Source organism: Ctenocephalides felis, unplaced genomic scaffold (assembly GCF_003426905.1).
Source record: "Ctenocephalides felis isolate EL2017-DRISC unplaced genomic scaffold, ASM342690v1 CF-g0.4_SCAFFOLD_01492, whole genome shotgun sequence".
In the NCBI taxonomy this organism is placed as follows: domain Eukaryota; kingdom Metazoa; phylum Arthropoda; class Insecta; order Siphonaptera; family Pulicidae; genus Ctenocephalides; species Ctenocephalides felis.
Window position 1 is genome coordinate 21,419,047 of NW_020537646.1, and position 27,560 is coordinate 21,446,606.

Here is a 27,560-nt window from a genome sequence, read left to right on the forward strand (position 1 = left end):
GGAATAAACCGCTAATGAAATAACAGATGATGTAAGTTTTATATTTGCAAGATATAAAACTTGTCTTATAATTGAATAGGGTCCTGTTTATTTTATTTGCTTGTTTAGATTAATGATAAACAAGTGAGCTATGCCTATTCTTTACACGTAAATACAGTTTGGATGCACCATTTACTAAAACCATCACATATGATGTTTATTATTACATATTTTAGAAGAAGTTTAAGGACATACAGTTTATTGTTTCTATGAAATATGGCTGCACTGCAGAATAATAAGTTTAAGAATATGAAATATGACTACCTTGTTCCAATATATCCTGGATCAAAAGTTTAGACAACCTATTAATAAGAACAACAATTATCCAAACAAAATTTTTGTTCCAGGATACGCTGACCAAGTGAGCTATGCCTACTCTTTACTTGTAATCACTTTTGCACCATTTACTAAAACCATCACATATGATGTTTATTATTACATTTTTCAGTAGAAGTTTATGGACATGGCGCTTATTGTTCCTATTAAATATATACTGTAGAAGAATAAGTTTAAGGATATGAAATATGACTGCTCTGTTCCAATATATCCTGGATCAAAAATTAAGACAAGTTTGGATAATTGTGGTTCTTACTATTAGCTTTCTATTGGCTGTTTCAATACATGTCAGTATTAACTTTGCCCATGCTATAATAAAATTATATTTTGTTCAAATATATTCAGGATCCACAATTTAGTCAGGATTAAGGATTAAGGAATTGGATTAAGAAAGTTCTCTATTGTCTCTAGAGAGCATGGCAAAATTAATGTTGCATCCGATTTATATTTGCCACTTTTACTTGAATTCACTATTATAAAATTGTTTTTAAAAGTGAAGCAGCACGGAATATCGAATACCCAAAAAATATTTGAAAAAATGCGTCGAAAATGTTAAATTTGAGGACACACCGTTTATTAGGTCTCTGAATTATGGCTGTACTGTAGAAGAGTAATTTTAATAATATGAAATATGACTGCCCTAATATATCCAGGAATAAAAATTCAGTCAGGTTTGGATAATTGTATTTCTTATTATCATCTCTATATTGGCTATTTTCCCGTATGTCAGAATTAATTTTTCCTTTAAATAAATTTGCTTCCGCTAGAAAAACTTATATTTTGTTGTAATATATCAAGAAACAAAATTTAGTCTGGTTTGGGTCATTGAAGTTCTTTTGATTAGCTCACTATTGTGTGCTTTACAGTACATCGAAATTAATTTTGCATTTACGCTGGAATAATTTTATATTTGTTATCTATTCTTTTTTAATAGTCAATTTACTGTAGAATGCTAAATACCGAAAAGAATTCAAAAAATTGTGTCCAATTAATATTAAATTGCTTAAATTCGAAGGCATCAGGTTACTGAGATTTGTTGCGCAAAACCTACTTTCTGCATAGTCATCATAAATAAAAATGTAAAGAGCATCGGATCCATTATCTTTTCTTCAATAAATTTTAATTGTTCAATCTAATCTTCGAATACCAATATGATTTTTACATCGCATATAACTTCAAGTTAAATTCGCGCGACCTTGGTAATAATTTTACGAACTGTAACTTTATCGATAAATTTCCGATTTATAAAACCATCTGCTCGATTTATATTTGGAACAAAGATGAAATATGACGAAGTGCTCGCTGGGATTGATGAAAGATCGGCAGATTGTGAGAGGAATCAATTCAATGCGCATTCAAATAGTACAAGTCATAAATAAAAAATTTTAAAAGGAACAACCAGCAATATTTATATTTATATACATATATTTTATATATATATATATATATATATATATATATATATTCAAATATATACACATTATTACATATATATATTATAAATATTTTTAAGCTCTGATGCGGGTAAGAAAGCACGAATATCCTAATATGAAAAATAGAGTGCAATAAAGTCTATAAAAATATGAAAACTTGTGAGAATCTTTTTTTTTAATAGTGATAATTAAAACCACAAGATATTCACAATCACTATAATTTTAGCAACGATTACTAAAACCAGTTCTGAATACAAATAAGATCATCCTGGCTTTCACCATTAACGAATATTCTCAGCTTTTCACCTTTATTCAAAGCGTTTATTATAATTATTTATTTTTGTTAACATTTTTTTATTTATTCATTTAGCATCTATTATACATATACTATTTGCATCAATCTGCAATAAATAATATAATAATCTTAATTGTATATTTTAACATCCCGAACAAGAAGTTACTTTTTACTAGAAAATCCTACTCGCTAATAATTTTATGATTTCACGAAGTTCAAGGAATTTTCAGTTTATGATCAAAAACTATATTCCTGTGTGAGTGTCTATGTATGTGAGCCAAAATTTGACCTTTATCGTTAAAGCTTTTCAAAAACGGCTGCACTGATTTCCAAATTTTTAAAGCCATTTGATAAAGCTCGAGAAAAACTCGTCGTTCTGCGAGACGATCGGCTTGACCATCTCATATACTGAGCAAACATATTATTCACAATTTTAAAAGTTGTTTAATCTCAATTATTTACCCATACCAAAACGTTTTTGCAACTTTTGCCTCAGAACAAAATGCTACTTACAACTAGTAAATGAAAATACTATCCAGTTCCACAATAATTATTACATCCACAACAAATGTTAGCAAAATCTTATTTACTTTTCGTTATTTTTAAATTTGATTAGTCTATAAAATATCCCTGTGACCTACATACATATTTGTTTGCAATTAAAGTTGTGCTAACTTCGTTTTCAAACAACAATGCTCAGCGGCGGATACGTTATTTATGCGGCTTTACTTTGTTTGATTATTTATCGCCAATTCGCGTTTTATAAAAGAAAATCGACCATTAATTGTTTTTTAAATAGAAATGAGTTTTAATAAATATTAATATCGGGCACAACGCAAACAAAAACAAATAAACGTAAAAAATGTTAACTTCAAGTGCAATTGTGCATAGCAAAATAAATCAAAACACTATGTACAGTAAAAGCAATAAAACTATGTAAATTATACTATCTTGCTTCATAATATTTTGTGATTTTAAAATATACTCTTTTTAATGTAAATTTCTAATAAAAAAAACTCACCGATATTGGAAATGCCACGGTCATGATCCGTCCATTCGCAGAACTGTAATTATAAATAAAAATCCGTAAATACAATAGTTTTTTAGTAGTTGTATACTTATTAAATAATAATACTTATTTATATTTACGGAATATATTCAAATTAATTGTAATGACTAAGTTTTGTGAGTAGATAATTGCGCTTCTCTATGCTTAAAATTTAGAATGTCAAATTTGAATTCTAATTCTAATGATATAACCAACAAGATCGAAGATGTATGTTGATGTATAAATCGGCAACTAAGTACAATGGTTTCAATTGATTTTTTAAGCTTGCTGACAAATTCCAACTGTCCAATACTTTATGTTAATGAGTAGTAGTAGTAGTAGGCAATTTATATGTCTATCGATGAAAAAGAGTTTTTTGGTCGATTACGTAGTTTTTGTTTGGCATACGAAAGATGGAAAATCAAATCTTTTATTATAATTTTTTATTATATTATTTACACAAAATGAGCTGTTTATATTTATAAAGCGGCAGTATCAAAATTGGTTTGCATAATTTTGTTTTGGTAACTTCTTGCTCATAGATGGTGGTCCAGTTGAAGCTGGTTACTCTTACTATCCAACCGAACGATCAATTCTGATGACTACATTGAACAACTACCAAAATTAAACAACTCGAGTGAAAAATCGACAATAGATAGATTAGATATATAGTAACAATAGTTTATAGATATCACATATCTTTAGCCACTTGGTAAAAATTATTAGAGCTTCCTTGGGATGTTTTGGCCTGCACCATATAGCCTTGCACCTTCTGGTTACTTTTTGTTTCAGTCTTTGAATAGTAAAACTGCTTGAATAATAAATTTAATCAATTGAATCATAGACAATGATTGTGATAGTGTCCAATTGTATCTGATTCAGCTTTTGCTAATAAGAACCAGAAGTTTTCTGAAAATAGGATCATATCGCAGCTTAAAAGATGGCAAAATGTCATTGGTCAAAATGGACAATACATTAAAAAATGAAGTTTTTCAGTTCCATGAAAAAAATGTCTTTGATTTTCTAAAAAAAAACTCTACACTTACTTAGTTGCCAACCAACTATATTCATCTTCTAAGTTGATTAAAGGGAACATATTAATCTTTTGATCTAAGAAATGCAGTATATGCATGGAATAATATATATATATATATATATATATATATATATATATATATATATATATATATATCAGTCGAGTTTCGGCAGCCGTAGTGAGCACATCGTTCAAAATATTTATTTAATAATTTTAATTGTAGTGAATAGAAGAAATTATAACGGGTTATTATGGATACCGAGCCACCTGACCCGGGTGGCGGTGAGTCACAATCGTTATCAGATGTCGATATAAATACAAGTAGTGAAAGTGAATTGGAGTGGGATAATAATACATATTATGTCACAGAAGGTGACAAAATTCATTGGGTAAATGATACTACTAATATTAGAGATAAATCGGGAATAATTAATAGGAAAGATGGTGAAACATATAGAATTTATAATGAAAATAATGTAATGACTGGTAATAATTCAATAAATGACAGATCGGAAAGTACAAATAAAAAGTTAAAAGCAGATGTAATTAAAGAGGCAAATGCAAATCAAACTAGTGATAATAATTCAGTAGTAAATGAAAACAATGAAAACAATAATAATTGGTATAATATGTGTGTAAAGGACATGGAAACCATTAAAGAAATGAAATTTTATCAAGAAACGGATGAAGGCCCATTCATAGTGCATGCTGAGAGTAAAGATAAAAATATTGGAAGATTTCACCCAATGGCAGTAGGAAGAATCTTTCATAAACATTTAATAAATTTGAGTAAAGATATAGAAGAAATCAGATCAATCGGTAAAAATAAAATAAATATAGTATTGAAAAATTATAAGAGTGCAAATAGAATAATAAGAGAAAATTTATTAGAAATATTTAACATTAATGCATATATACCTAGACACAAATTAATGAGATCGGGAATTATCTTTGATATTGACCCAGAAATAGATGAAAAAGAAATATTGAGCAGTATTCGAAGTGATTGTGAAGTTTTGGCAATTAAATGTTTAAAGGGTAGAAATAATGAAACAAAAAAGGTTAGATCACAACGAGTCAAAATTGTATTTAGAGGTAATAAATTACCGGAAAGAGTTTATATACATTCAGTGAGTTGTAGGGTTGAACCATTTATTCAGAAAGTAATACAGTGCCACAATTGCTGGAGGTATGGTCACGTACAGGCCCAATGTAAAAGTAAAATACGTTGTAAAAAGTGTGCAGAGGAACATAAAATGGAGGTATGTAAAAGTGAATTAGTGATATGCGGTCTATGTTATCGAAATCATCTAGCGGATGATAAAGGCTGTGAGGTTTACTTGAAAAATAAAAAAATTAAAGAGATTATGGCAATGCAGAATATAACATATTCCGAAACAAGAAAGATAGTGCAAAATAATGGATACGCTGAAGCAGTTGGTAACACCAATCAGTTTAAAACATATGAAAGTAGTTACCCAGAAATCATTAATACCACTGCACGGAATTCAAGTACATCAAGTAGTAATAGGTATCAAATACTATCAAATTGGAAGGAAAAAGAAGAATATTATGACAAAGAAGTGTTAATGAGAATAAATAAGCCATATAATAGGAATAATATGAGAAATTTTTACAACAGAAATTTTGAACATCGGTCAGGGGTAGATTTAGTAGAAAGAAATGATAGTACTAACTCAAACAGAAGGAATAAAAGAAATGAGATTAGAGAAATATCAACTGCACGGAGGATACAATTGAGAAGTGATATTATGAATATAATTAAAAAACTAGAGGATCAGAGATATGGGATAGATGTAAATAAAGAAGATAATATGAATTTGATAAAAACAAAATTAGAATTAGTTTTAGAAAGTTTAGGTAAAGGTAGTGAAAAAAAATCATTAGAAATGGTTTATTCTGAAGGAATTGATTAATTATTTATTTAGCAAAGATTAATGTGTGAGTATGTAGGTATAAATTTAAAATTTAAAATTTAAAAATTATGTATGTGTGTATGTATATATATATATGTGTGTGTGTATATATATAAATATATATTGAAAAAGAAATAATAAGAAGATAGTTAAGGTTCTATTGTATTTATTTGTTTATTTGGTTAAGTAATGTTAAATCAATTAATTAATTATTGTTATTAATTTTTATATATATAAGGATTAAATTATGAGAATAATGCAATGGAATATTAGATCGTTTTATGCAAATAAAGAAAGTTTAGAAGAGTGGTTATATAATAAACAATTAGATATAATAGCATTATCAGAAACCTGGTTCAATAAGAATAGGCAGTATAATCTAAAAAATTTTAATTGTATAAGAAAAGATAGGAACGATAATAAAGGAGGGTCGGCATTATTTATAAATAAAAATATAGATAGTAGGGAATATGAAATAAATTTTGAATCAGTCGAAGATAATAATTGTCAAATGTGTGCAGCAGAAGTTAACGTTAATAAGGAAAAAATTTATTTGATATCATTGTATGTTGTTCCCAAAACGAATATTTCAAAAGAGCAATGGAATAGATTATTCTGTAAAATCCCAAAACCTTGTATCATTATGGGAGATTTTAATGTTCACCATTATGCGTGGGGTTGCTCATATAGTGATAGATATGGTAATGAACTATTGGAATCAATTGAAGAAAACAATTTATATTTAGTGAACAATGGAAGTCCGACTCTGGTATTCAAAAATTCAAAAACGGTGGTTGATATAACTTTATGTTCATCAGAAATAATAAATAAGATAAAGTGGGAAGTGCAAAAGGAGTCACTGGGATCTGATCATTTTCCAATCCATGTTGAACTTAATGTGAAAAATGACAAATATATAAATACATCAGTAAGAAAATGGAATTGTAAACGAGCAGACTGGGATAAATATAAATCCGTTATAGAAGAAAAATGCGAAAAGATAGATAATTCTACAACAGAAGTTAGTTATAGTGAATTATTAGATTGGATTGATAGTGCAGCTAACAGCAGTATACAAATTAATAAGGTGAGAAATAAAACCAGAAGACCAATGTGGTTTGATAATGAGTGCTTGGATTTAATTAAAAAACGAAGAGAAATAGAAGCAAAATACAGAAATAATGCAAACTGGGAAAACTTTATGGAATGTAATAGATTCAAGGCAAAAGTAAGAAGAATTTTCAAATTGAAAAAAAGAGAAAGCTGGAATAATTATATAAATAATATAAAACCTAAAACGCCCGCTAGGAAAGTTTTCAAAATGGTAAGATCTATGCTAAATATGGGTGAATCGGGAAATGTAACAAAATGTAGTGATGATGTATTAGATGTTCTAGTAGACAAAATAGCACCACCAGGAGTTAGTTACAATATTGATGAAGATTTAAATGGGTATGCGGAAATGGAAAATGATTTATTAAGTAAACCGTTTACAAAATGGGAACTAGAAAAAACCTGGCATAAAAGAACGGATACAGCGCCTGGATTAAATAATATTCAATATTCAATGTTAAGAAACCTTCCAGAGAAAGGTAAACAAATATTACTAAAGATAATTAATAAATATTGGAAGAGGCCTGAATTAATTGATGACTGGCATATTAATAAAGTGATTTTATTAAGAAAACCAAATATAAATAGAAATGAAATAGATGCCTATAGACCAATAACTTTAAGCTCGTGCATAGCCAAGATAAAAGATAGATTGATAAAGAGGAGGCTAGAATGGTGGTTGGAACATAATAAAATATTCCCAAGAACTCAATTTGGTTTCAGAAGAAAACATAGTACAATGGATAATTTAAGTATATTTATTAGTGACAATGTCAGGTGTTCCACAAGGTAGTATTTTTGGACCCTTCTTATATGTATTATACACAAAGGACCTCCCATTACTTGAAAATCTGACAATTGCTACATTCGCTGACGATATTGCCATACTAAGCAGTAATCACAGTGCTGATCAAGCTTCCCGACAAACGCAAGAACTTATCAATGAACTAGAAATGTGGCTTGCTAAATGGAAGATTTGCATAAATGAAACCAAATCAGTTCATATCACATTTACCCTGAGAGAGGGTACGTGTCCTCCAATTTATTTAAATAACGTCCAGATTCCGAAACAGAACATAGTGAAATATCTTGGTCTCCATTTAGATAGCAGACTTACTTGGAAAAGCCATATAAAAACAAAAAAGCAGCAAATAATGATCAAAATAAAAGAATTTGATTGGCTACTGCGTAAAAAGTCGAAGCTCTCTGTCGAAAATAAGTTGCTGCTATATAAATCGATTATTAAACCAATCTGGACCTACGGAATTGAGCTCTGGGGATGTGCTTACAAATCCAATATAGCTATAATGCAGAGAACTCAGTCAAAAATTTTACGTTCAATTCTTAATTCTCCGTGGTACGTGACAAATGAGACCATTCACAGCGACCTCAATATGAAAACGGTGCAATTAACGTTTAAAGAAGTTAAAGAAAAATATAAGCGCAAACTGGACTCACATTTGAATCCTTCTATAGTTGACGTTACTCAACCTTTTGGCATTAGGAGGTTGAAACGACAATGGCCCCTAGACTTAGTCTTAGATTAGGTCTAATATATCATACTAATTGTAAAACTGAGAAGTTCTCATTGGAGTTCTTCTTAGACATCACTCATAAATTTTGTCATTTTAGCTCACAGGAATCTTTATGTATTTCTGATTGCTAAATAAAACTGAGTTCAAAAAAAAAAAAATTAGTGACATATATTTGGCATTTTCTAAAAATACATATGTTGTAGCACTATTTAGTGATATAAAGGGAGCTTATGACAATGTAATACCTAATATTTTAATGGATAAATTATTAAAGTTAGGTTTGCCATTAATTTTTGTACGAAGTATAATTTATAATGTTTTTCAAAGAAAAATAGTTATAGAGATGAATGATAGAAAATATGAAAGATACTTATACAAAGGACTTCCGCAAGGGGGTATACTGAGTCCTTTATTATATGCTTTATATGCTTATGACTTAGAAAAAATTTGGGTACCTGGAACAAAGATCTTACAATATGCTGATGATGTTGTGATTTATGTAGAAAGGAAAACATTAAAAGATGCTTTGGAGATTATGACAAACAATATTGATTTATACAATTTATGGTTGAGCAAAAATGGTTTAACATTATCAGAAGAAAAAAGTACGATTGGTATATTCACTAGACATAATAAAAGAAATTTCCCAACAAGCATTCAAACAAAAAATTATAATATAAAAGTTCAAGAAATAAATAAATTTTTAGGAATTTATCTAGATCAAAAGTTGGCATTCAAGACACATATAGAAAGTATTAAAAAAAAGACAGAAAAAAGTATAAATATATTAAGAATGTTAAATAAAACTTGGAATGGTTTACATCCAAGTTCAGCATTAAACCTATATAGAGTATTAATTCGACCAAAATTAGATTATGGCTCTTGGATATTTAGTAACAGTAGAAAAATTCAAGATTTAGACAAGATTCAATATCGATGTCTTAGAATATGTATAGGAGCAATGAAGTCAACGCCAACAAATGTATTATTATTGGAAAGTGGAGAAATGCCATTAGAAATAAGACGAAAGCTCTTATGTGATAAATATATTTTGAAAAACATAATAAATAATGAATCTGTGTTGAATTACAAACTGATGGAAATATGGAGATGTATAGACAGGAGCACATATTGGATAAACAAAAAAGTACCAGACATTCTAAGCAGTTTTCAATTTTTAAAGGATTATAGGAAATTTAACGTAGTCCATGGAGTTCATCCATATTATGAAAAACTGTATTATAATAAAAGAACGATTGTAGTCAAAAAAGAGTATAAAAAGTGGATAGAACACGATGGACCTAATAGTATAATTTTATATACGGATGGGTCGAGAAATAATGTTTCACATAGAGTTGGATGTGCAATATGGATTGAAAAGGAAAAAATACCAATATGTTATAAACTCCCGGAGTTTATTTCTATTTATTCGGCAGAACTAATAGCTATTCGTGAAGCTGTTAGAATAGCTAAAATGAATAAGTATGAAAAAACTATGATTTTAACAGATAGTTTAAGTTGTGTAAATAAATTAGAGAAGTTCATGAATACAATAGAATTTGAAGAAAAAATATATTTTGAAATATTGAATGATATAGAGATAATTACAGGGAATGGAAATAACATAAATATTGGATGGGTACAAGGTCATATAGGTGTGGAAGGAAACGAAAAGGCTGATGAACTGGCAAAAATAGCAAGTGTAAGCGGACAAGAATATAATAAATGCTTATATGGTGACATAATTAAGAAAATTAAAATTAAATCAGAGGAGAGATGGAAAGAAGAATGGAGAGAAACATCGCAAAGAAAAGGAAGGCATTACAAATTATATAATGACTGTTTATCGTTTAAACCATGGTTTGAAGAGTTTAAAAATGAAGAAAGAAGTTTTATTGTCACCATCAGTAGGATAAGAACCAAACACGGAAGCTATGCGAAACACTTGCATAGAATAAAAGTGATAAATTCAGATATATGTAAATGTGGAGAGGAAGAAGGTACTCTGGAACATATAATTCTGGAATGTAAAAAATATGAAGAAAACAGAAAAAGAATGTTAAATTATATATATAGAAATTTAGATATTATCAAACCGTTTAACTTAGATCTATTAATTTGTAATAAGAATAGCTATAGAGTAATATATGAATTTTTAGTTAGATCAAAAATTAAAATATAAATATGTATATTTAAAATTATATAGAAAATATTTAAGTTAAAATGTATGTTATATGGCTAATTGTATAATAAGAGGAAGCCAATAAAAAATAAAAAAAAAAAATAAAAAAAAAAAAATATATATATATATATATCATTGATCAACTACAATGCCACCTAAACTAACGCAAACAGTTCTAGCAAAAAATCCAGCAGTTTTTCATTCCTAAAAAATTTACAAAACTCTATCACGATCCGATCCTCACTTTAATCACTCTGCACGCTTTGATCAATTAATCCTGAAATCGAGTAATTCAAAGTGATGGCCTAAAAAAGACAAATGGTCGGCAGTTCGGCACATTACAACGGTTGAAGCAGTAAAAAGAGAACTAGATGATTTATCAGCGTGAAAATCCTTTGTTTTAGACCGTGATTTCGCATATCTCAAATCGCAATGTATAGCCCAGAGATCAGCAACCTGCGGTACGTGCGCTACTGAAGTGGTTGCAAAGTTTGATAACACGTTTTCCCCGAATATTTCAAACCGTCGATAATTTACATGAATCATACCCGGTCGTCTAATCACTGGATTATCATTCGATTTAGACATTCTAAGTCCCAAAAAGTCCCATTCTAATACCCAAAATATGCTGATGTTTCATAATGGAACATGAGCAGATATTTAAACAAAAACATGGATGAATCATATCATAACCTGGGCAGACACTTTCTTTGCGTAAAGCCTTAAATGCTTAAATATAAAATTAAATTAGCCAAAAGTTAGAATATTCTGTTTTTATTTCCCGAAAGTACTAAGTCTGTTTTTTATTTTTTTTGCGTATTTCATAAGGTTTAGATAGTAATGCTAAACACAAACTTGTACATTGTTTTATAAAAATCTTAATACCTGAGATCCTTTAATCTTATAAATGCCACCCACATTATACATTAGTCCCGAAAGTACTAAGTCTGTTTTTTTTTTTGGTAGCATACATTACAACTATTATTTTTTTCGCGTATTTCATAAGGTTTAGATAATAATGCTAAACATAAACTTGTACATTTTTTTATAAATTATAATCCTAATGCCTAAGTACCTATAATCTTACAAATTCCACCCAAATTATTAAACTCACTTACATAAGAATTGGAATAGCGCCGCCTTAGTCATACTACCATCTCGACATGTCCATACGAAATACCGAAAGCTTACGTTTAGCGCGCATATTTTTCTAGACTTTTAATAAATTTTTATAATTATTTGTACGTAAGCTTCCGGTATTTCATATGCCTATAATATTTTATGGGGTTCTTTTTCAATGTACACTTTATCACCAATGTTTTATCAAAATCCCCGACGAGTAATTTTGAGGGTTTCCTTTGAGTTTTCATTCAATTTCTTTGATTACCATCAATAGATGAAATAGTATAATTATTATTTTTTAATATTAATAATTATTTTCTGAGAGTTATTTCGCAAAGCTTTCAAAAAATTCCAAATTATCAAACAGATTGATTCTCCAACATACATATTTTATCAAATTTTCTGGTAAAAAAATATTCCCAATTTTGCTGAATTACAAAATTAACTGTTAAAAAAAGATTTACTCAAACCCTGAAACAAGGCAAAAAATGTTGTTGCGCTTATCGTTTTTGCAAAAACGATAATTCTTTTTGTTTCGTTAGTCACAGTATGTGTGGGTTTGTAATAAAGTTTGCTTATCTAAATAATTTGAAACAGTAATTAACACATCGGTGAAAAGCAAAATTTGTATTGGTGGAACTAATAATGAAAAATATACCTATAAAGATTAATTGAGTCAAATTGAACATTATGTATATGTGTCAATCATTCAAGCATTCAAACCAGAAAAAACACTTGGTTTCAAGAAAAAAAATTAAAACAATAAAAATTAAAAACAAAAATTAAATATTTTTTATAAAAACATTTGTAAACAAAAAACACCGAGATAAAATTATGAATATCGATTCAACTTATTAGAATTAATAATATATGATTAAATCATTTTAAATTGTTGATTCTGTATATCTATTTTAACTGCAAATAAATGAAGAATGTAAAAATATATAATGTGACATAAAATCACATATAGTTGGATATAGAAATTGCATTCGATTTCGGTAATCAAATTAAAAGCATCTGATAATTTCAGAACTTATGTGAATATAGTTTGTACAGTTTTATAATTTGATTTATATTAATATTATACTCTGTCATATATTATTATAAATAGATCAGTATATTGATTCTAATCCATTTATTTCCAAAAAATATATATTCCATTTTGTTCCATTACATACACACTTAACGTTGTCCTTTGATCATGTGTAAAATCGCATCAAGTTATTTATACTTTTAATTGTGATGTAAATATTTTGATTTACGTTGAAAGAAGCGCTCAAAGAACTTATAGAAACAGAAAATGCATGTTATGAATATCTGGAGATCAAAATAAGAAATCAAAATCAATGTCAAATTGCTATAAACTATTGTTAATAGAAACCGCTCTTGGGAAAGGAAACGAAATATATAGAGCAAATAAATGCTTCAAATAAATCTTGGTAGAAAATGAAGAAACGATTATTTATTTCTAATTACATATGAATACTTTATTTCTACGTGTATATAAAAAATATTAATATGTTATTAGCAATAATTCAATTTGAAAATATCAATACAAATTTCAAGCATTAAAATAAGAAATCCTCTCAGACTTCATAAATCATATGGAGCAGAAAGCGCAGAATCATATGGAGCAGTAAGAGCAGAATCATTAAGATTCATTCCTTCCATAGCGATAAGATAATAAAACCACTTCTTGTAGGCCTATAATATTTTAAGGGTTTTAATTTGGCTACAAACACTTTCATCAAAAAGTGTAAAGTTTCATCAAAATTCCAAAAGAGTAGATCTGAGAATCTACTTATGAGTTTTCTTAAATCACTTTATGATGAAAAATATTTAATATTAAATTCAATCAGGTTTATTCAATTTAATATATTTTAGGTAAAATGTATTAACTGTAGATTAATTAAAGTAACACTGTATTAACACTTTCACTGCTGCGCACGCATATGTTGCGTGATCTTGCAACTCAAAGTAGTATTTTTAGAAAAATAAAACTCCGAGTACTTGTTCAACATTATTGAGCATTCGCCTAAATTTTAGCATAAAAAAAAATTCCAATGTGCCTAATCTGTCCCTTTAGTAGACTTTTATTGTTTCAATCTGACCATCACAGTACCATTCATCACAGCTCTTGAAAATCGTTTCTGGTGGAAGCATGGTGATCTGGTGTTACTTTAAATAAAAATTGCTGTTTCTGAGATTTTTGTTAAATCCCTTTACGATAAAAAGTATTAAATATTAATAATTATTAGGAATTTTATAATATGGTTCAACACTCATTCGAAGAAATGTATTTTTCGATGGTTCCAATTTAAATTTTTAATTGGTTACAGAACAGGAATCATACAATATACCATTTACAGTCTTTCTCCAAAACTGTTGCAGTATTAACTACAACTTTGCTGTTGTACAATTGCTGTTTCTGACAAGGAGATTTTTGTTGAATCACTTTACGAAGAAAGGTATTAAATATTAATAATTGTTAGGAATTTTATAATATAGTATAATAACATATTTTATGCAACTAATTCACTCTCAGATCATTACTCTACTAACTTTAGGAAATGTATTTTTCGATGATTCCAATTTAAATTTTTAACTAGTTACAGAAATCATATCATTTGCAGTCTTCCTTCAACACTATTGCAGCATTAACTTCAATTTTGACACAAATTTCCATTATCTATTTAATCTGTCCCTTTACTTGGCTTTCATTGTTCTAATCTGACCATCACGGTATAATTCGATTCCACCGGATTTTAAGCAGAGCACTTGAGAAGCGTTTCGGAAGCGAGTGATCTGGTGTCACTATTTATGAACGACAGACGGAGTTCCTGAATTCTGTGAAATCACTTCACTGGCGTCGACCAGATCGATTTTATTGTGAAGGAAGTACATTAGCTCGATTGGATGACCGTGTACATGATGCACGGGATGAATTGACTGAACAATGGCTAAAGTTCGAAAATGACAACGACATGCGGGTACGGGTAAAAGATATAGAGGATACTTTGATGTGCATGTCAACGTAAATTTACAGTGAAATAGAAGCATCTGTCCGATGCCTTTATATATTGCATGATAGACTTATTTGCTACTCATAATTTTTGCTTATCAAATTTATTTAGATAAGAGTATCAAGGAGAAAAATACTATGTTAACTTTGTCTCATGATTTTCAAAAAGTATGTTTTTTACTGCTAATATATTGACTAACAATATATTGTTTACTTTTTACAATCTATCTGCTTTACGTGTGCAATAAAACAATATAAAAACTAGTTGTATATGGCATCGTGCCTTTAAGGTGACCATATTTTTTTAAGTCAAATCCGGGACGGCAATTTTCAGTTATGTAATCCGGGACGTCGGGGGGGAGGGGGTTTGTTAGTCGTTTATATAACAAATGTTATTCAAGGATGCAATAAAAAAACAGTTTTTTTTAATGAATCTTTTTTATAATAATTGCGAACTTCTACTATTGTATGCAATACTTCTTTATCTATGATATTATATCTTATATTTTCTGATCTATATGTTCTATTCTATTTTCTTCATAATTAATTTGTAAAAATTAGCATCTGTTAGTTTGTTTTCTTAATTTTTGTTCATGAAACTATTAATTTTCGAAAAACCAAGACATCCGGGACAAACAATCAAAATCCTGGACAAATATTGCTTTAAGAAAAACCCGGGACACAAGGTGGAAATCCGGGACGTACAGTCACCTCAGCCTTAAGACAATTTGCTGGCACTTCCCGTACGAGGTATATTAAATGTCTTCAAATAGATTATTATAAATAATGTAATTTTCAATATTCTTATTTTATAAAAAAACAAATAAACAAAACTTATTCAATCGGATTAAAAATGAAGAACATTGTCTAATATTTCTAAGTATTATATAAACTAAATTGCAAAGTTAAAATTATTTATTTGAAGTATATAAGTGATGTTTAGAACTTTAGCTAGAATTAGATTTAAAATCCGAATTATTTTTCAATAAATAAAAAAAAATATTTGAAAATTTAAAAAAAAATTAATAAAAGAAATCTTTCCTCAAAAGCAATCGTTTCGTCAACACAAGCAGAAAGTTTTTTAAATCATTCAAATCAGATGCTTAGTTCTCTCAAAAACTGCAATTTTTTGCACATCCAGCTCTATATCTCCGAAACGGCTAGACCTGCCTTTGTCAAAATCTAATCACCACTTCTACTCTTCATTACGAATCGAATGTTTTATGGTTGATTCAAATCGGTTGATCCATTCTCTTAAAAACTGACATTTTAACACTTTTTGCTCCATATCTTCTCTGAAACCCCTGAAGCATGAAGATATGCAAAAAGTTTCATTTTCGATTTTTGGCCCATTACTATAACATACGCTACGGAAAGTTAATAATGTTGAAATAAAGTGGTAAATGAATGTACTCATTATCAAAAGCTTATAACAAAATTATATAAGGTAAGGGGCCCAGTTTCTGACCTTTTTAGAGTGACGGTGGAGGTTAAACTATAATAATTAATATAAAACTTAACTTAATGAAGAAAATTATAATTGTATCTATTAGTTTAGGATTTTTAAAATAAAGTAATGTGCATAAAAAAATTATTTGAACTAAATGTATATTTTAAATTGACGTTTTAAAAATTGACATTAAGAGCTCCAGTTTCTGACCCTCAGAATTCTTCGTGTGGCAGTTTCTGACCCTGACCGTAGCCCAATTTCTGGCCCTCAAATTTAATCATGATTAGGTTATAAAGTGCTTACTAATTTTAAATAAAATGAAATTATTATTAAAATAAATAAATTAAATATTCTAAAAATATACAGTTTGTTAAAATTTAACGTATAAATAGTTCAAGTCTTGTTATAACATATTACACAAACTAAAAAATTAAAATTAATTATTTAAATTACTTGGACTTTTTTTTATTTTAAGAGCTTTTTGTTTCTTTTTTTCTTCAAGTTTTTTTTTTAATTATTTTTTCTGCCTCCTTGATGGCTTTATTTTTGGACCTTTCAGCTTTTTTCAATTCTTTTTCTTCTTCTAATTTTCATTTAATTAATTGTAATTGTATAATTGTATAATAATAAAAATATTAGTAAACTAAAACAGTCATGATTTAAGCGTTGATAAAACTGACATTTTTTTGTTAATAATTTTATCACTTAAAAGATGTATTTACAAGATTTAAATACAATCTTTCATTTATACCAATGAATATTAAATGTAAATTCATCACTTTACTACGAAAAATAGTAAAAAAATATAAGATAACAATAAATATTATTATTTTTACATTTAATGAACAAGTGACTAAAAACATGTGACAGATAACCTAGCTTTTAGAAGGTTAGAATTGCAGGGTCAACAACTGTGACATACACTTAAAATTGAGCCTAGTTATTGACCCTCAAATTTCAGTAATAAAACTAAATTTAATATGTTTTATAAATATTTTAAAATAAATTTTAATTAATTATTGACTTATTTGTATATTTTTAGTTAGATTTTCGTACTTACGAGTACATCATAATTAGTGCACGAACTCAATTGTCGTAGCTCCTTACATAAACTGTTTAGACTAAAGCTAAAAAGTGGCTTCCACAGTCACTTTTGGTTTAAAAATTTTTTTTTATTTAGTTAATATTTTTTATATTTTTTTAATTGACATTAATGAGGCATAGAATAAATTACTGTCAATTAAGAAAAAAATTATTTTCACATGAAATGTATAGTTTTTTAATTAATTCCAAAAAAAGTTGAAAAGGTCAGAAACTGGGCCAGGGTCAATAACTGGGTCTTTTACCTTATGTAAATATATAGCTGGCTCGTAGGTAAGTGGCTAGAACGACTTCATCTGATCAGCATCCGCCCTAGTCACTCCACCCAAGCAATTAGGATTATATTAAAATTTGATATAAGAATTCTTCTTATGAAAATTCAAAGTGATGATTCTAATTATATGCAAATAAACTCATCTCGTTTTATCTCATAACTTGAATAGTTTCTCGAAGTTTAAAACATACAGAATATATTATAATACTTCTCATGTTAGTTTCAAAATACGATTAATGAGAAACTTTGCGCAAGAAATTAGAATTAAAACTTGATTCTTTGGATTACTTGAAAAAAATTCAAATGCGTTTAAAACTAATGTAAACTGTAAGCTGTAAGTACGTCTGCATAAATCAAATTTTTTATAAGCATTATTTTATAGGTTAATTAAAAACGCACATTTTCAGATAGCGTAATCAACATCAAATTTTTCAACCCTGAGATGTTAATAACTGACAACACTCTAGATCTAAAATACAACCCTTCACATTTTTTTGTTTCAATTAATCTTGCTTTTATACACAACAACCAAGCCCAGACACGAGCTCAAAAGCCCTTTTTCATTTCTTTTTGTTTCTACTGATTGTTCGGTAATTATAATTTTTTATATTAATGTATATTAATTCTTATGTGGTTGCTTCGTGAATTAATTTCAATTTACATAAAAGTTATAATTTGTAAAACAAAAATTATGATAGCGCGATAAAACAAACTCATGTTGCCCATTCATGCACTATTAATAGTAATAATGCTGTGTGTAGTATAGTATTTATATTATTGATGTGAATCGGCGTAAACATTAAATGAAAATTCCGTGCCTTCTATAAATAGAGGTATAGAATTTTTATAGCGCAAACATGTATTTTACTTATACGTGGTATTCTGTCTTAGGTTAACAATCTCAAGTAGGAATTAATTTTATCTAATATATATATATATATATATATATATATAATAAAAATATTTTTTTGAAGAAATTTACTTTAATAATATTCTAGAGCTGGTTTACAAAATGGCACTCATGGAGTAATACAACATAGAAGACATCATCAGAATATTAACACTAGATCTACAAACCAGAACCAACTTGACCTAAAAATTTGAATATATACATATAAAACTATAAACATTATACAGATATGGCGATGCCTCTTGATCAAGTGGTACAAAATGTTTATTTTGAATTTTTTGATAATAAACATTTCATTTAAATTGCCCACGACATATTTTTTTCGAAAAAAAATTCATTTTTTGTATTAGCCACATCGGCTCACTTCAGTAAAAATAGGTATATGATCAACATCCGTGTAAATCTAGTGTTAAACACTAAGGTAAAATTTCTTTAGTTCGAAATTAACAAAATCCGCTATCGATTCCACTATTAATTTCTGATGTAAATTGCGTTTTTTTTAGTTATATCCAAAAATTGCATTCTTTAAATATTTATATCAATAAATATAAAAAATATATTAACTTACAAATTAGTATGTATAATCTAAAAAAATATCAGAATTGTTTAATTGCATTAATTGATTTCAATTAATTAAAGAGTTCAGTACTATGGAAATTTAAATATAAAATGTTCGTTTTTTTTTAAATATCGAAAATAAATATTATTTCAATAGTTTTATTTTAGTTTATTATGTTTTACTATAATAAACTATCTGAATTAGATGTTCATAAAGTACCGAATGAGAAGATTTTATCACAAATATACAAGCATATACCATAAGAAATATATAAATTCCGGACATTTATTCGCAGCATATTTGTTATTTTATTCGCAACAAATACCGTTTTATCATAATCCTTTAAATGTTAGCTAACATAAATATAAAATAGTCCATTTTTCGTAATAGCCATGTTATCTCAGAATATAAAACACCTTACAACAAGCCATACAAGTAATGGTCGGGTATAATGTTTTTTTTCGTTTGAAAAAAATGATATATTATATGCTTTCACGAAAATGACATATGATGATTCTACGCAACTTATGCAAATAAGTAAAAAGCGTGGTGTTGGCATGATACCATTTTTTTATCGTGATTTTCTTGCTCTTCGGAGTATTAAAGTCAAAAAAATCAAGTGTCTGCTTTCAGATTTCATATGTATTTGCAGAGTACGCGGAGTAAAATAAACGCAGATGAAAGTTTGACACAATTTTAATCCCAATGAATTGGATAATGTGTGTTGACGCATTTGTATTTAGTTAGTAATTTAAATAGATCAAATTTAAAATTCAATCACAATTTTACTTCTAAATGCAAATGTAATAACCATGCAATGCATTACATCTATTATGTTTTTTCATTATGTGCCTATGTAAAATATTTACCTCTATAATGACACAACAAATGATTAATTTTAATATTGAATATAAATTATTTATTTAATTTATAATTAGCATATGTAATTCGTATGGGCACATAATTTTAATGTCTTTGTACCTTTCATTTGCATACAGTTAATTTCTTTAAATATTATAATGTAATTAAACTTTATAAGTAAAAAATTTCATTTTAAAAGTAAATTTTATATTTTTTGCCAAACATATAATTAGTTGTACATTTGTAGAATATATTGTGTTTTTATTGCTTCATTTTTATAATTTTTTTTATACTATATTTAACAGCAATCAGAATTTACAAAATTCTATGAGCTATTGTGCTTATGTTTGAACTCACTCACACAGTAAAGATACTCACACACAGTCATACACACACACCTGAATAAATTGGCCGAATTTTAAAAATTTTAATAGCTGCCACTCCATTGAGTGGTCAACCAATCTGACTGAGGTAAATCAATGGCTAAGTCTGGTCTTAATTTTTAAAATTTGAAGATATATTTTTTTTTATCATTTGAGTAAATAAACTAAAAAAGTCTGCTATAGCTGGCTATAACAAAAATATATTTTTTGAAGATATTTTTAAAATACTACAAAATTATCTAATACTACTATGTGTGACTTTTTCCTATTCCCAAAGTTGAAGAGACCCATGAAAGGACGGCGGTTTTCCTCGATTGAAGAAAATCGCCGAGAGTGCTCAAGGACATATCAAAAAGTGAATATCAAGGGTGCTTCGAAAATTGGAAAAAACGCTGGCATAAGTGTATTATATCTGGGGGGGACTACTTTGAAGGGGACCACATTAATGTAGACGAATAAATAAATATTTTTTTGAAAAAACGAAAATTACGAAAACTTTTTGAACAGACCTCGTAAATATATATATGTGTGTATCTATATATATATTTTGTAATAATTACATATATACAATATAATCATTATTGCAGTAAATAGTTTTAAATGAAAAATGAGTCTAGTATTTTAAATTCTCTAAAATATCATTTATATTTTAGCATTTTTCACATTGTTTGTATTTAAATCATTCTCAGTAACTTCATGGTGACTTTTTTACTAAAAATAAAGCAAGAAAAACACAATATATCTCATAAATGTTCAGTTAATTATATGTAGAACAAAAATATAAAATTTCAGTATTGAGCCTCTCCAAAACATCATTTCTCTATGTGTACAAATACATTATATTATTTCAATGGCCTCAACTGAACATTGTGTATAATTTATAACATAATTCCGAATATAAGCCAATGTCTATATCAATTGTTATTCAATGGATTATTGTACAGCGATTTCTGTACCTGATTTTAATACTGAATTACAATTGAACCGTGAAACAAACACTTTAGTAAAGGATTAACCAGAGAATTTATCTCTGTAATTCAATGAATTAAAAAGTATCGTTCTCAATTTGAATAAAGCTCGTTTGCACTTTAGAACAGAGTTTAAACAACAGTTTATAGTGCATAGGTTGTAAATCTATAACCCGGGTTATCCCGACAATAAAGTTTACCAAAAATCAACATTACCATCACCAGTATGAGAAGTTAGAACATACATCGTAGAAGTCATATAAATTAAATCGTTATTCAATTAATTATGGTTCAATTCACTGTAGATAAACGATTTGTTAATCTAAATCCAATATTATCAAAACAAAAAAAAATCATTACTACATATGAAATTAATCAATCGAAGTATGAAATTAATAATTTTCACCATGTTATAATCGAGTATAGGTCAGACCTATATATAACATCGCCTAAACACATTCTCCGCCATATCGTTGATTTATTATTACAATAACTCAAAATCAGACAAGTAACGTAAATAAACATCACCATATTAAACAACAGAGATACATATGATTTAAACAATTTGCTGATATAAACCAAAGTACCGACACTGTCTGCGCCAATTTATTCGTCCTAAATCAAATGCTTCCTGAGTTATGCAATTGCGTTGTTCCTGTATTTATTGATACGAATAATAGTCGATGGAGAAATAAATAGATGAAATATTATCTATTGAAGTTATTTGCCAAAAAATTAAATAATATATTAATACGTTTGAAAGCAAAATAAAAACTAATGCATATGTGAATATTTAAAACCAGTAATATACATGTATATGCTGTATTCTTATGAAAACAAACTTGAAAAGAACTCTACATTATTAGCGTCAATGGTAATTGCCTCAGAAATTACTTGTTCGAAGGCCTTTGAATACTCTTTGTTCTTTTAGAAGCTGTTGATAATATATATAAAGCATATATGACATCTCGTTTTGCTATTGAACTCCTATCAAAATTCAGATCATTTTCATCAAATCGGTCTATAATTTCAGTCGTAGTGGTTATTTTCTTTGAAATCACAAAAGTTCTTTATGCTCTTGTTTAAAAGCATTGCCATCAATATTTTTGTATTCTTCTTGCTCAGCTATAATTGCAACCGATTTTTATTAGAAAGATTAGGAACAAGCCGAAAGTTTTTTGAATCATTCAAATCGTATGCTTGGTTCTCTCAAAAACTGCCAGTTGTTGCACGATTAGCATGGTATCTCCAAGATAGCTAGACTACCTTTGCCAAAAACTAACCACAACTTCTCTAAATCATTACAAATTGAATGTTTTTGGATCCTACTCATACTCTGTTCTCTCAAAACATCCATTTCTATTTTCTGCACTCTTCGCTCCGTATCTCCGTATCGGCTAGACCTGCCTTTGCCAAAAACTAATCAGCACATCTCCCTATCAATAGGAATCGAATGTTTTTGAACCATTCAAATCGGTTGATTCGTGCGCCTAACAAAGTGAATGAAAATAAGAAGACACACAAAACACACACGCACATCCATTTTTTCTGAGGTATGCCAAAATGTTCAAAAACCTTCAAAACGTAAAGATATGCAAAAATTTTCATTTTCAGATTTTCGGCACATGACTATAACTACCCTACGGGAAGTTAAAGATATCTGCCGTTTTTTAACTATTTCTTCAACATCGACTACATTAGCCTGATCTAAATTAGTTTGTTACGCTCATTCTACTATTTTATCCATTATATCATCAAAATTTTAGAGAATTTAAGTGGTGAAACAAAATAACGAAGCAGCGTTAAACGGGGTATTACTGTATTGTATATATATAAAGCTTAAAATATCCTAACTCGTCTTATGCATATTATAATTAATATTAAAATTATTGATTTGCCTGATTTTATTGACAACAATATTCAATGGGAAACAAATTTCAATTCTGCTTTATTTACCATATGCATATACATATATCAAACACAATTCCATTTTAGATGTAAATTTGCACAAGGTAACGCTTAAATAAGAAATGGAGCATATTCATTTCAATTATTTGGACTATGTAACAATTTCAATGCTTCATCCAATAATTTTTAAATGTTTGTCTATTGATCACCAATGTTCGCTTGTCGATTAAAATATCTGTGCACAATCTTTCGCTTCGATTTTTGTAAGGTATGTATTATTTTTGACCAAAATAGAGTTAAGCATATTATTTTTTTTTAGTTTATAGTTTATAGTTTATATTAGAAATCATATAATCTATCTAAATATTTAATCGATTGTAACAAAGAAATTACTTGTTAGGGCTATGGTATTCCAATCGGGTGTATCAGGTTTAATACCCGCCACGGATAGCCTAATGTTAAGTGGTAGTGTTTTTGGTTTCCACTTGGAAATATTGATAGTAATATGTTTTCAAGCAAAAATAGTCCTGCTGGGCGTTGTAGCAGTATTCAAAATAGGGAAACAACTAATAGTCTAGTCATTATAGTAAGTGAACCCTGAAAAATAAAAAATACCCTAAAATAGCACCTTAAAAGTTGTCTCAAAACCTCTACATATGTTAGGGTGTACGTACCATATGTAAGTTTTGACACAACTTTTAGGGTGGTATTTTAGGGTATTTACATCCTTACAGCTGGATATCTCTAAGTCCGAGATTCTTACCAATTTAAGCTTAAATGAGTGGACTATAAGAATGAACTATGCCTCACGAAAAAGAACATTCGATAAAAAAATACAAAAATCTCACATGTTGAGGCGATACAGTGAGTTTTCTTAAAAATCGCACCAAGAAGAATTTTATTCAAATCGACATCTGCCATTCTGAAATCAATGCGATAGAAGCAGAAGATGGAGCAAACGGAATATGTTTACATCTTCATGCTGCATTACTTCTATCTGGGAGTTGAAAATGCACTCTATTTGCACTGGTAGAAAACGAATACTACTTTGTGATTTTACACCCACGTTTCCTTGCCATGTCATAGTGATTTTATGTGCATTGCTCGCTGTCTTGGCATAATTGAAGCTAAGCAATTCTAAGAGAAATATTAAAAAAGTAAAATATTATACTGATATTTGAACAAAATATTCCAAGAGTAAAGACGTATCGGTACGTCTTTTAGTATTCCGATAACATTTCAAAATGTAAGGTGGCAAGTAACTTTCAATCGTTTTGAAATAATTTAAACTAGGAGTGCATGGGATCGTGCCTTAAGGCTAATTGCTGGAACTTTCCGTACCGGAAAAAATAGATTTTCGGAAAGAAAATGAGTTTTTTGAAAAATTTGTTTTTATATTTTTAATTTTTTTCAAAATTTGAACATTTTTACAAAGCAATCGAGCTCTGGAGCTGTTTTAGAGACGAAGTATCGAAGCATCGTATAAACATTGGTACGGAACTCATGGGAATGTAAACAAAATTAGTACTAATTATAAAAATAACTATAAAATATTTGATAATTTGATGTGCATATGTCAAAGAATCATTTTTGACCCTCAAATGGCATTTTTTGTTACTTTTTAATTGGATCTCCAAAACCACTTATTTAAAACTTCATTTCGTCAATACAATTAAAATATTTCTTGAATCATTCAAATCGGATGCTCGGTTCTCTCGGATCAAATTACCATTTTTGGTACTTTTTGTCCCGTATCTTGGAAACGGTTGGACCTGCTTTTACCAAAAAGAAAATCAGCACGTCCCCCCATCAATACAAATCGATCGACGTCGAAATCGTCGATGAAAATTTATATCCACACACGCACATATAAATACATCATTTTTTTCTAAGGTATGCCAAAATGTTCAAAAGGCTTCAAAACGTAAAGATATATAAAAAAATTCATTTTCGATTTTTTTGAGATTTTTAAAACATACTCTTTATGGGATGTTAAAAATATAATTTTATATTCTGCCAATCTCCGGTTTCATTTTCATTCAGCAAAAATATTCTTTCTAAATGTTATTTGTATTAAACTATAAATACCTTACATAATTATGCTGAATTATTAAGGTAATTGATTTAATATATTACCTACTCATGAGTTATTGTTCAGACTACATTAATAAAAAATAAGCATTAATAGCGGAAAATTTCGAAGAAATTGCTCATTGATTTGATTTTGCGTTGTATATTGTCTTACATCAGTAAGGGTCAATATTCTCTTCATATTATTGATGCAAAGTTGGTTTTGATAAAAATTATGTCACTTATATATTTTTACCGTGGCTTCTATATTTGCAATTTTACCACAATGTTTAAGAATATTATACCAAAACTCAATTCATCTATTTTAGTAAAATTTGTATTTTACTATTTAACATTTCTTATGGTGATTTCGTAAAATTTATATATTATTTCATTTATTTGTTAAATTTGTTATACTAAATGTTTTACACAAAATGTGTCTTATATATTTGCAATTTTACTACAATATTTAAGAATAATATACCAAAACTCAATTCAACATCTATTTTAGTACAATTTGTATTTTACTATTTAACATTTCTCATGGTGATTCCGTAAAAGTTATATATTATATCATTTATTTGTTAAATATTGAGATTAATGAGTTCACTAGCAAAAAAATTATTTAAAAAAATAATTTGAGTTTAATTCCATGCCTAAAGAGTTTCAAAATACTTTAAAGAAATATATGTACGTGTTTCGACCAGTATTAGCTTTGAATATGTCGCTAAGTCAATATTAGATTTGAAAAAAAAACCATAGCAGTAAATAAAACATTAAGATCATCCAGAATAGAGTTCTAAAAAAACTTAGAAATAAATGTTAGAGAAAACTACACGAGGTAAGAGATAATTTAATTTTCTCCACCCTCTAATCTCGTCTACTAACCTTGACTTTGCGGCCTCGTCGGGCCGCGATTGATCTGGACTGACGTCGCAACGCCTCCAGGGATCCGGGTTAGAAGACGATTGACTCAACTGCGACCCCTGGGGTCTCCTTAAGGTCTCCTCTGACCCTTTGTAATTCACCACTAATGGTAATTGGCAACAATCACTGATATTATACAAACCAGCACCAAAACTAATTGAATCACTTAACAATGATTGTGCATACAATGTTTTAATCAAATGTTTCCGTTTGCCAAATGTAGTATCGACACTGACTGTTTGCTTGGCAACAAAATTGTTAAATTTGTTTATTGGTTTTGTTTAATAATATTTATGTTTATCGTTATTTCACTATTTCACAAAACAATATTTTATTTATCAGGCACTTAGAACTTTCTATTATAACGCAAATAGTAAAATTATCACTGAATTTATGAAATAATTATATGAATAAGATTTATATATTTTAGGTTTGCTATGATCGTATACTATAACATTTCACTAAAGTTTTACGTGTGATTAAACTTTATTTCACAAACATTTATTGTTAGTTTATTTCGCACATTATTAATAACACTTTATTAAAATAATTCTTATCTAGTATTATGTGCTATGTGAGTTTTAAATATAATAAAATAACGTAATCAGTTACTTGCAACTTCACAATCAAAGAACAAGGCATGATTTATCCAAGATAAAGAACTGTTTTTCTAACAATCAGCAACCTCTACATTCCGTTGACCATTCTGAAAAAAAATTAAATTTGTTATGAATACAAATTATATATGTATAATTATTATAAAATTTATCCAATAACTGATCTATTATTGCATATCTTTGCCAAATAGTTATTAAAAGTTATTTTCTCACAAAACAATTTGATAAAAGTCCTATTAGCAAAATAATTTAGATACTTTAATTTTCATGCATATGATTAAATCAAACCACTTAATAATTGTCGGGTAATATTCTATATTAAAATTTTTAATAAAACTTTTCGAAAAAAACTAATTTTCAAAAATTTCTTTTAATATTGATAATTTCTAAAATTTAGTAAAATTCAAAATGAATTTGTCTTTTCAGAAGTTTTG

At 28.1% G+C, this 27,560-nt stretch overlaps 1 protein-coding gene across 1 annotated transcript in view; it reads right to left on the bottom strand.

Annotated features, from left to right (window-relative positions):
* LOC113371013 overlaps positions 1 to 27,151 on the bottom strand; it is a 54,809-nt gene extending 27,658 nt beyond the window's left edge. The window contains exons 1-3 of the mRNA XM_026611667.1: positions 27,122 to 27,151; positions 26,471 to 26,751; positions 3,125 to 3,167 (exon numbers count right to left, since the gene is read on the bottom strand). Coding sequence (XP_026467452.1) covers positions 3,125 to 3,167; positions 26,471 to 26,751; positions 27,122 to 27,151 — 354 coding nt within the window. The remainder of the gene's footprint in view (positions 1 to 3,124; positions 3,168 to 26,470; positions 26,752 to 27,121) is intronic.
* Positions 27,152 to 27,560: the final 409 nt, after the last annotated feature.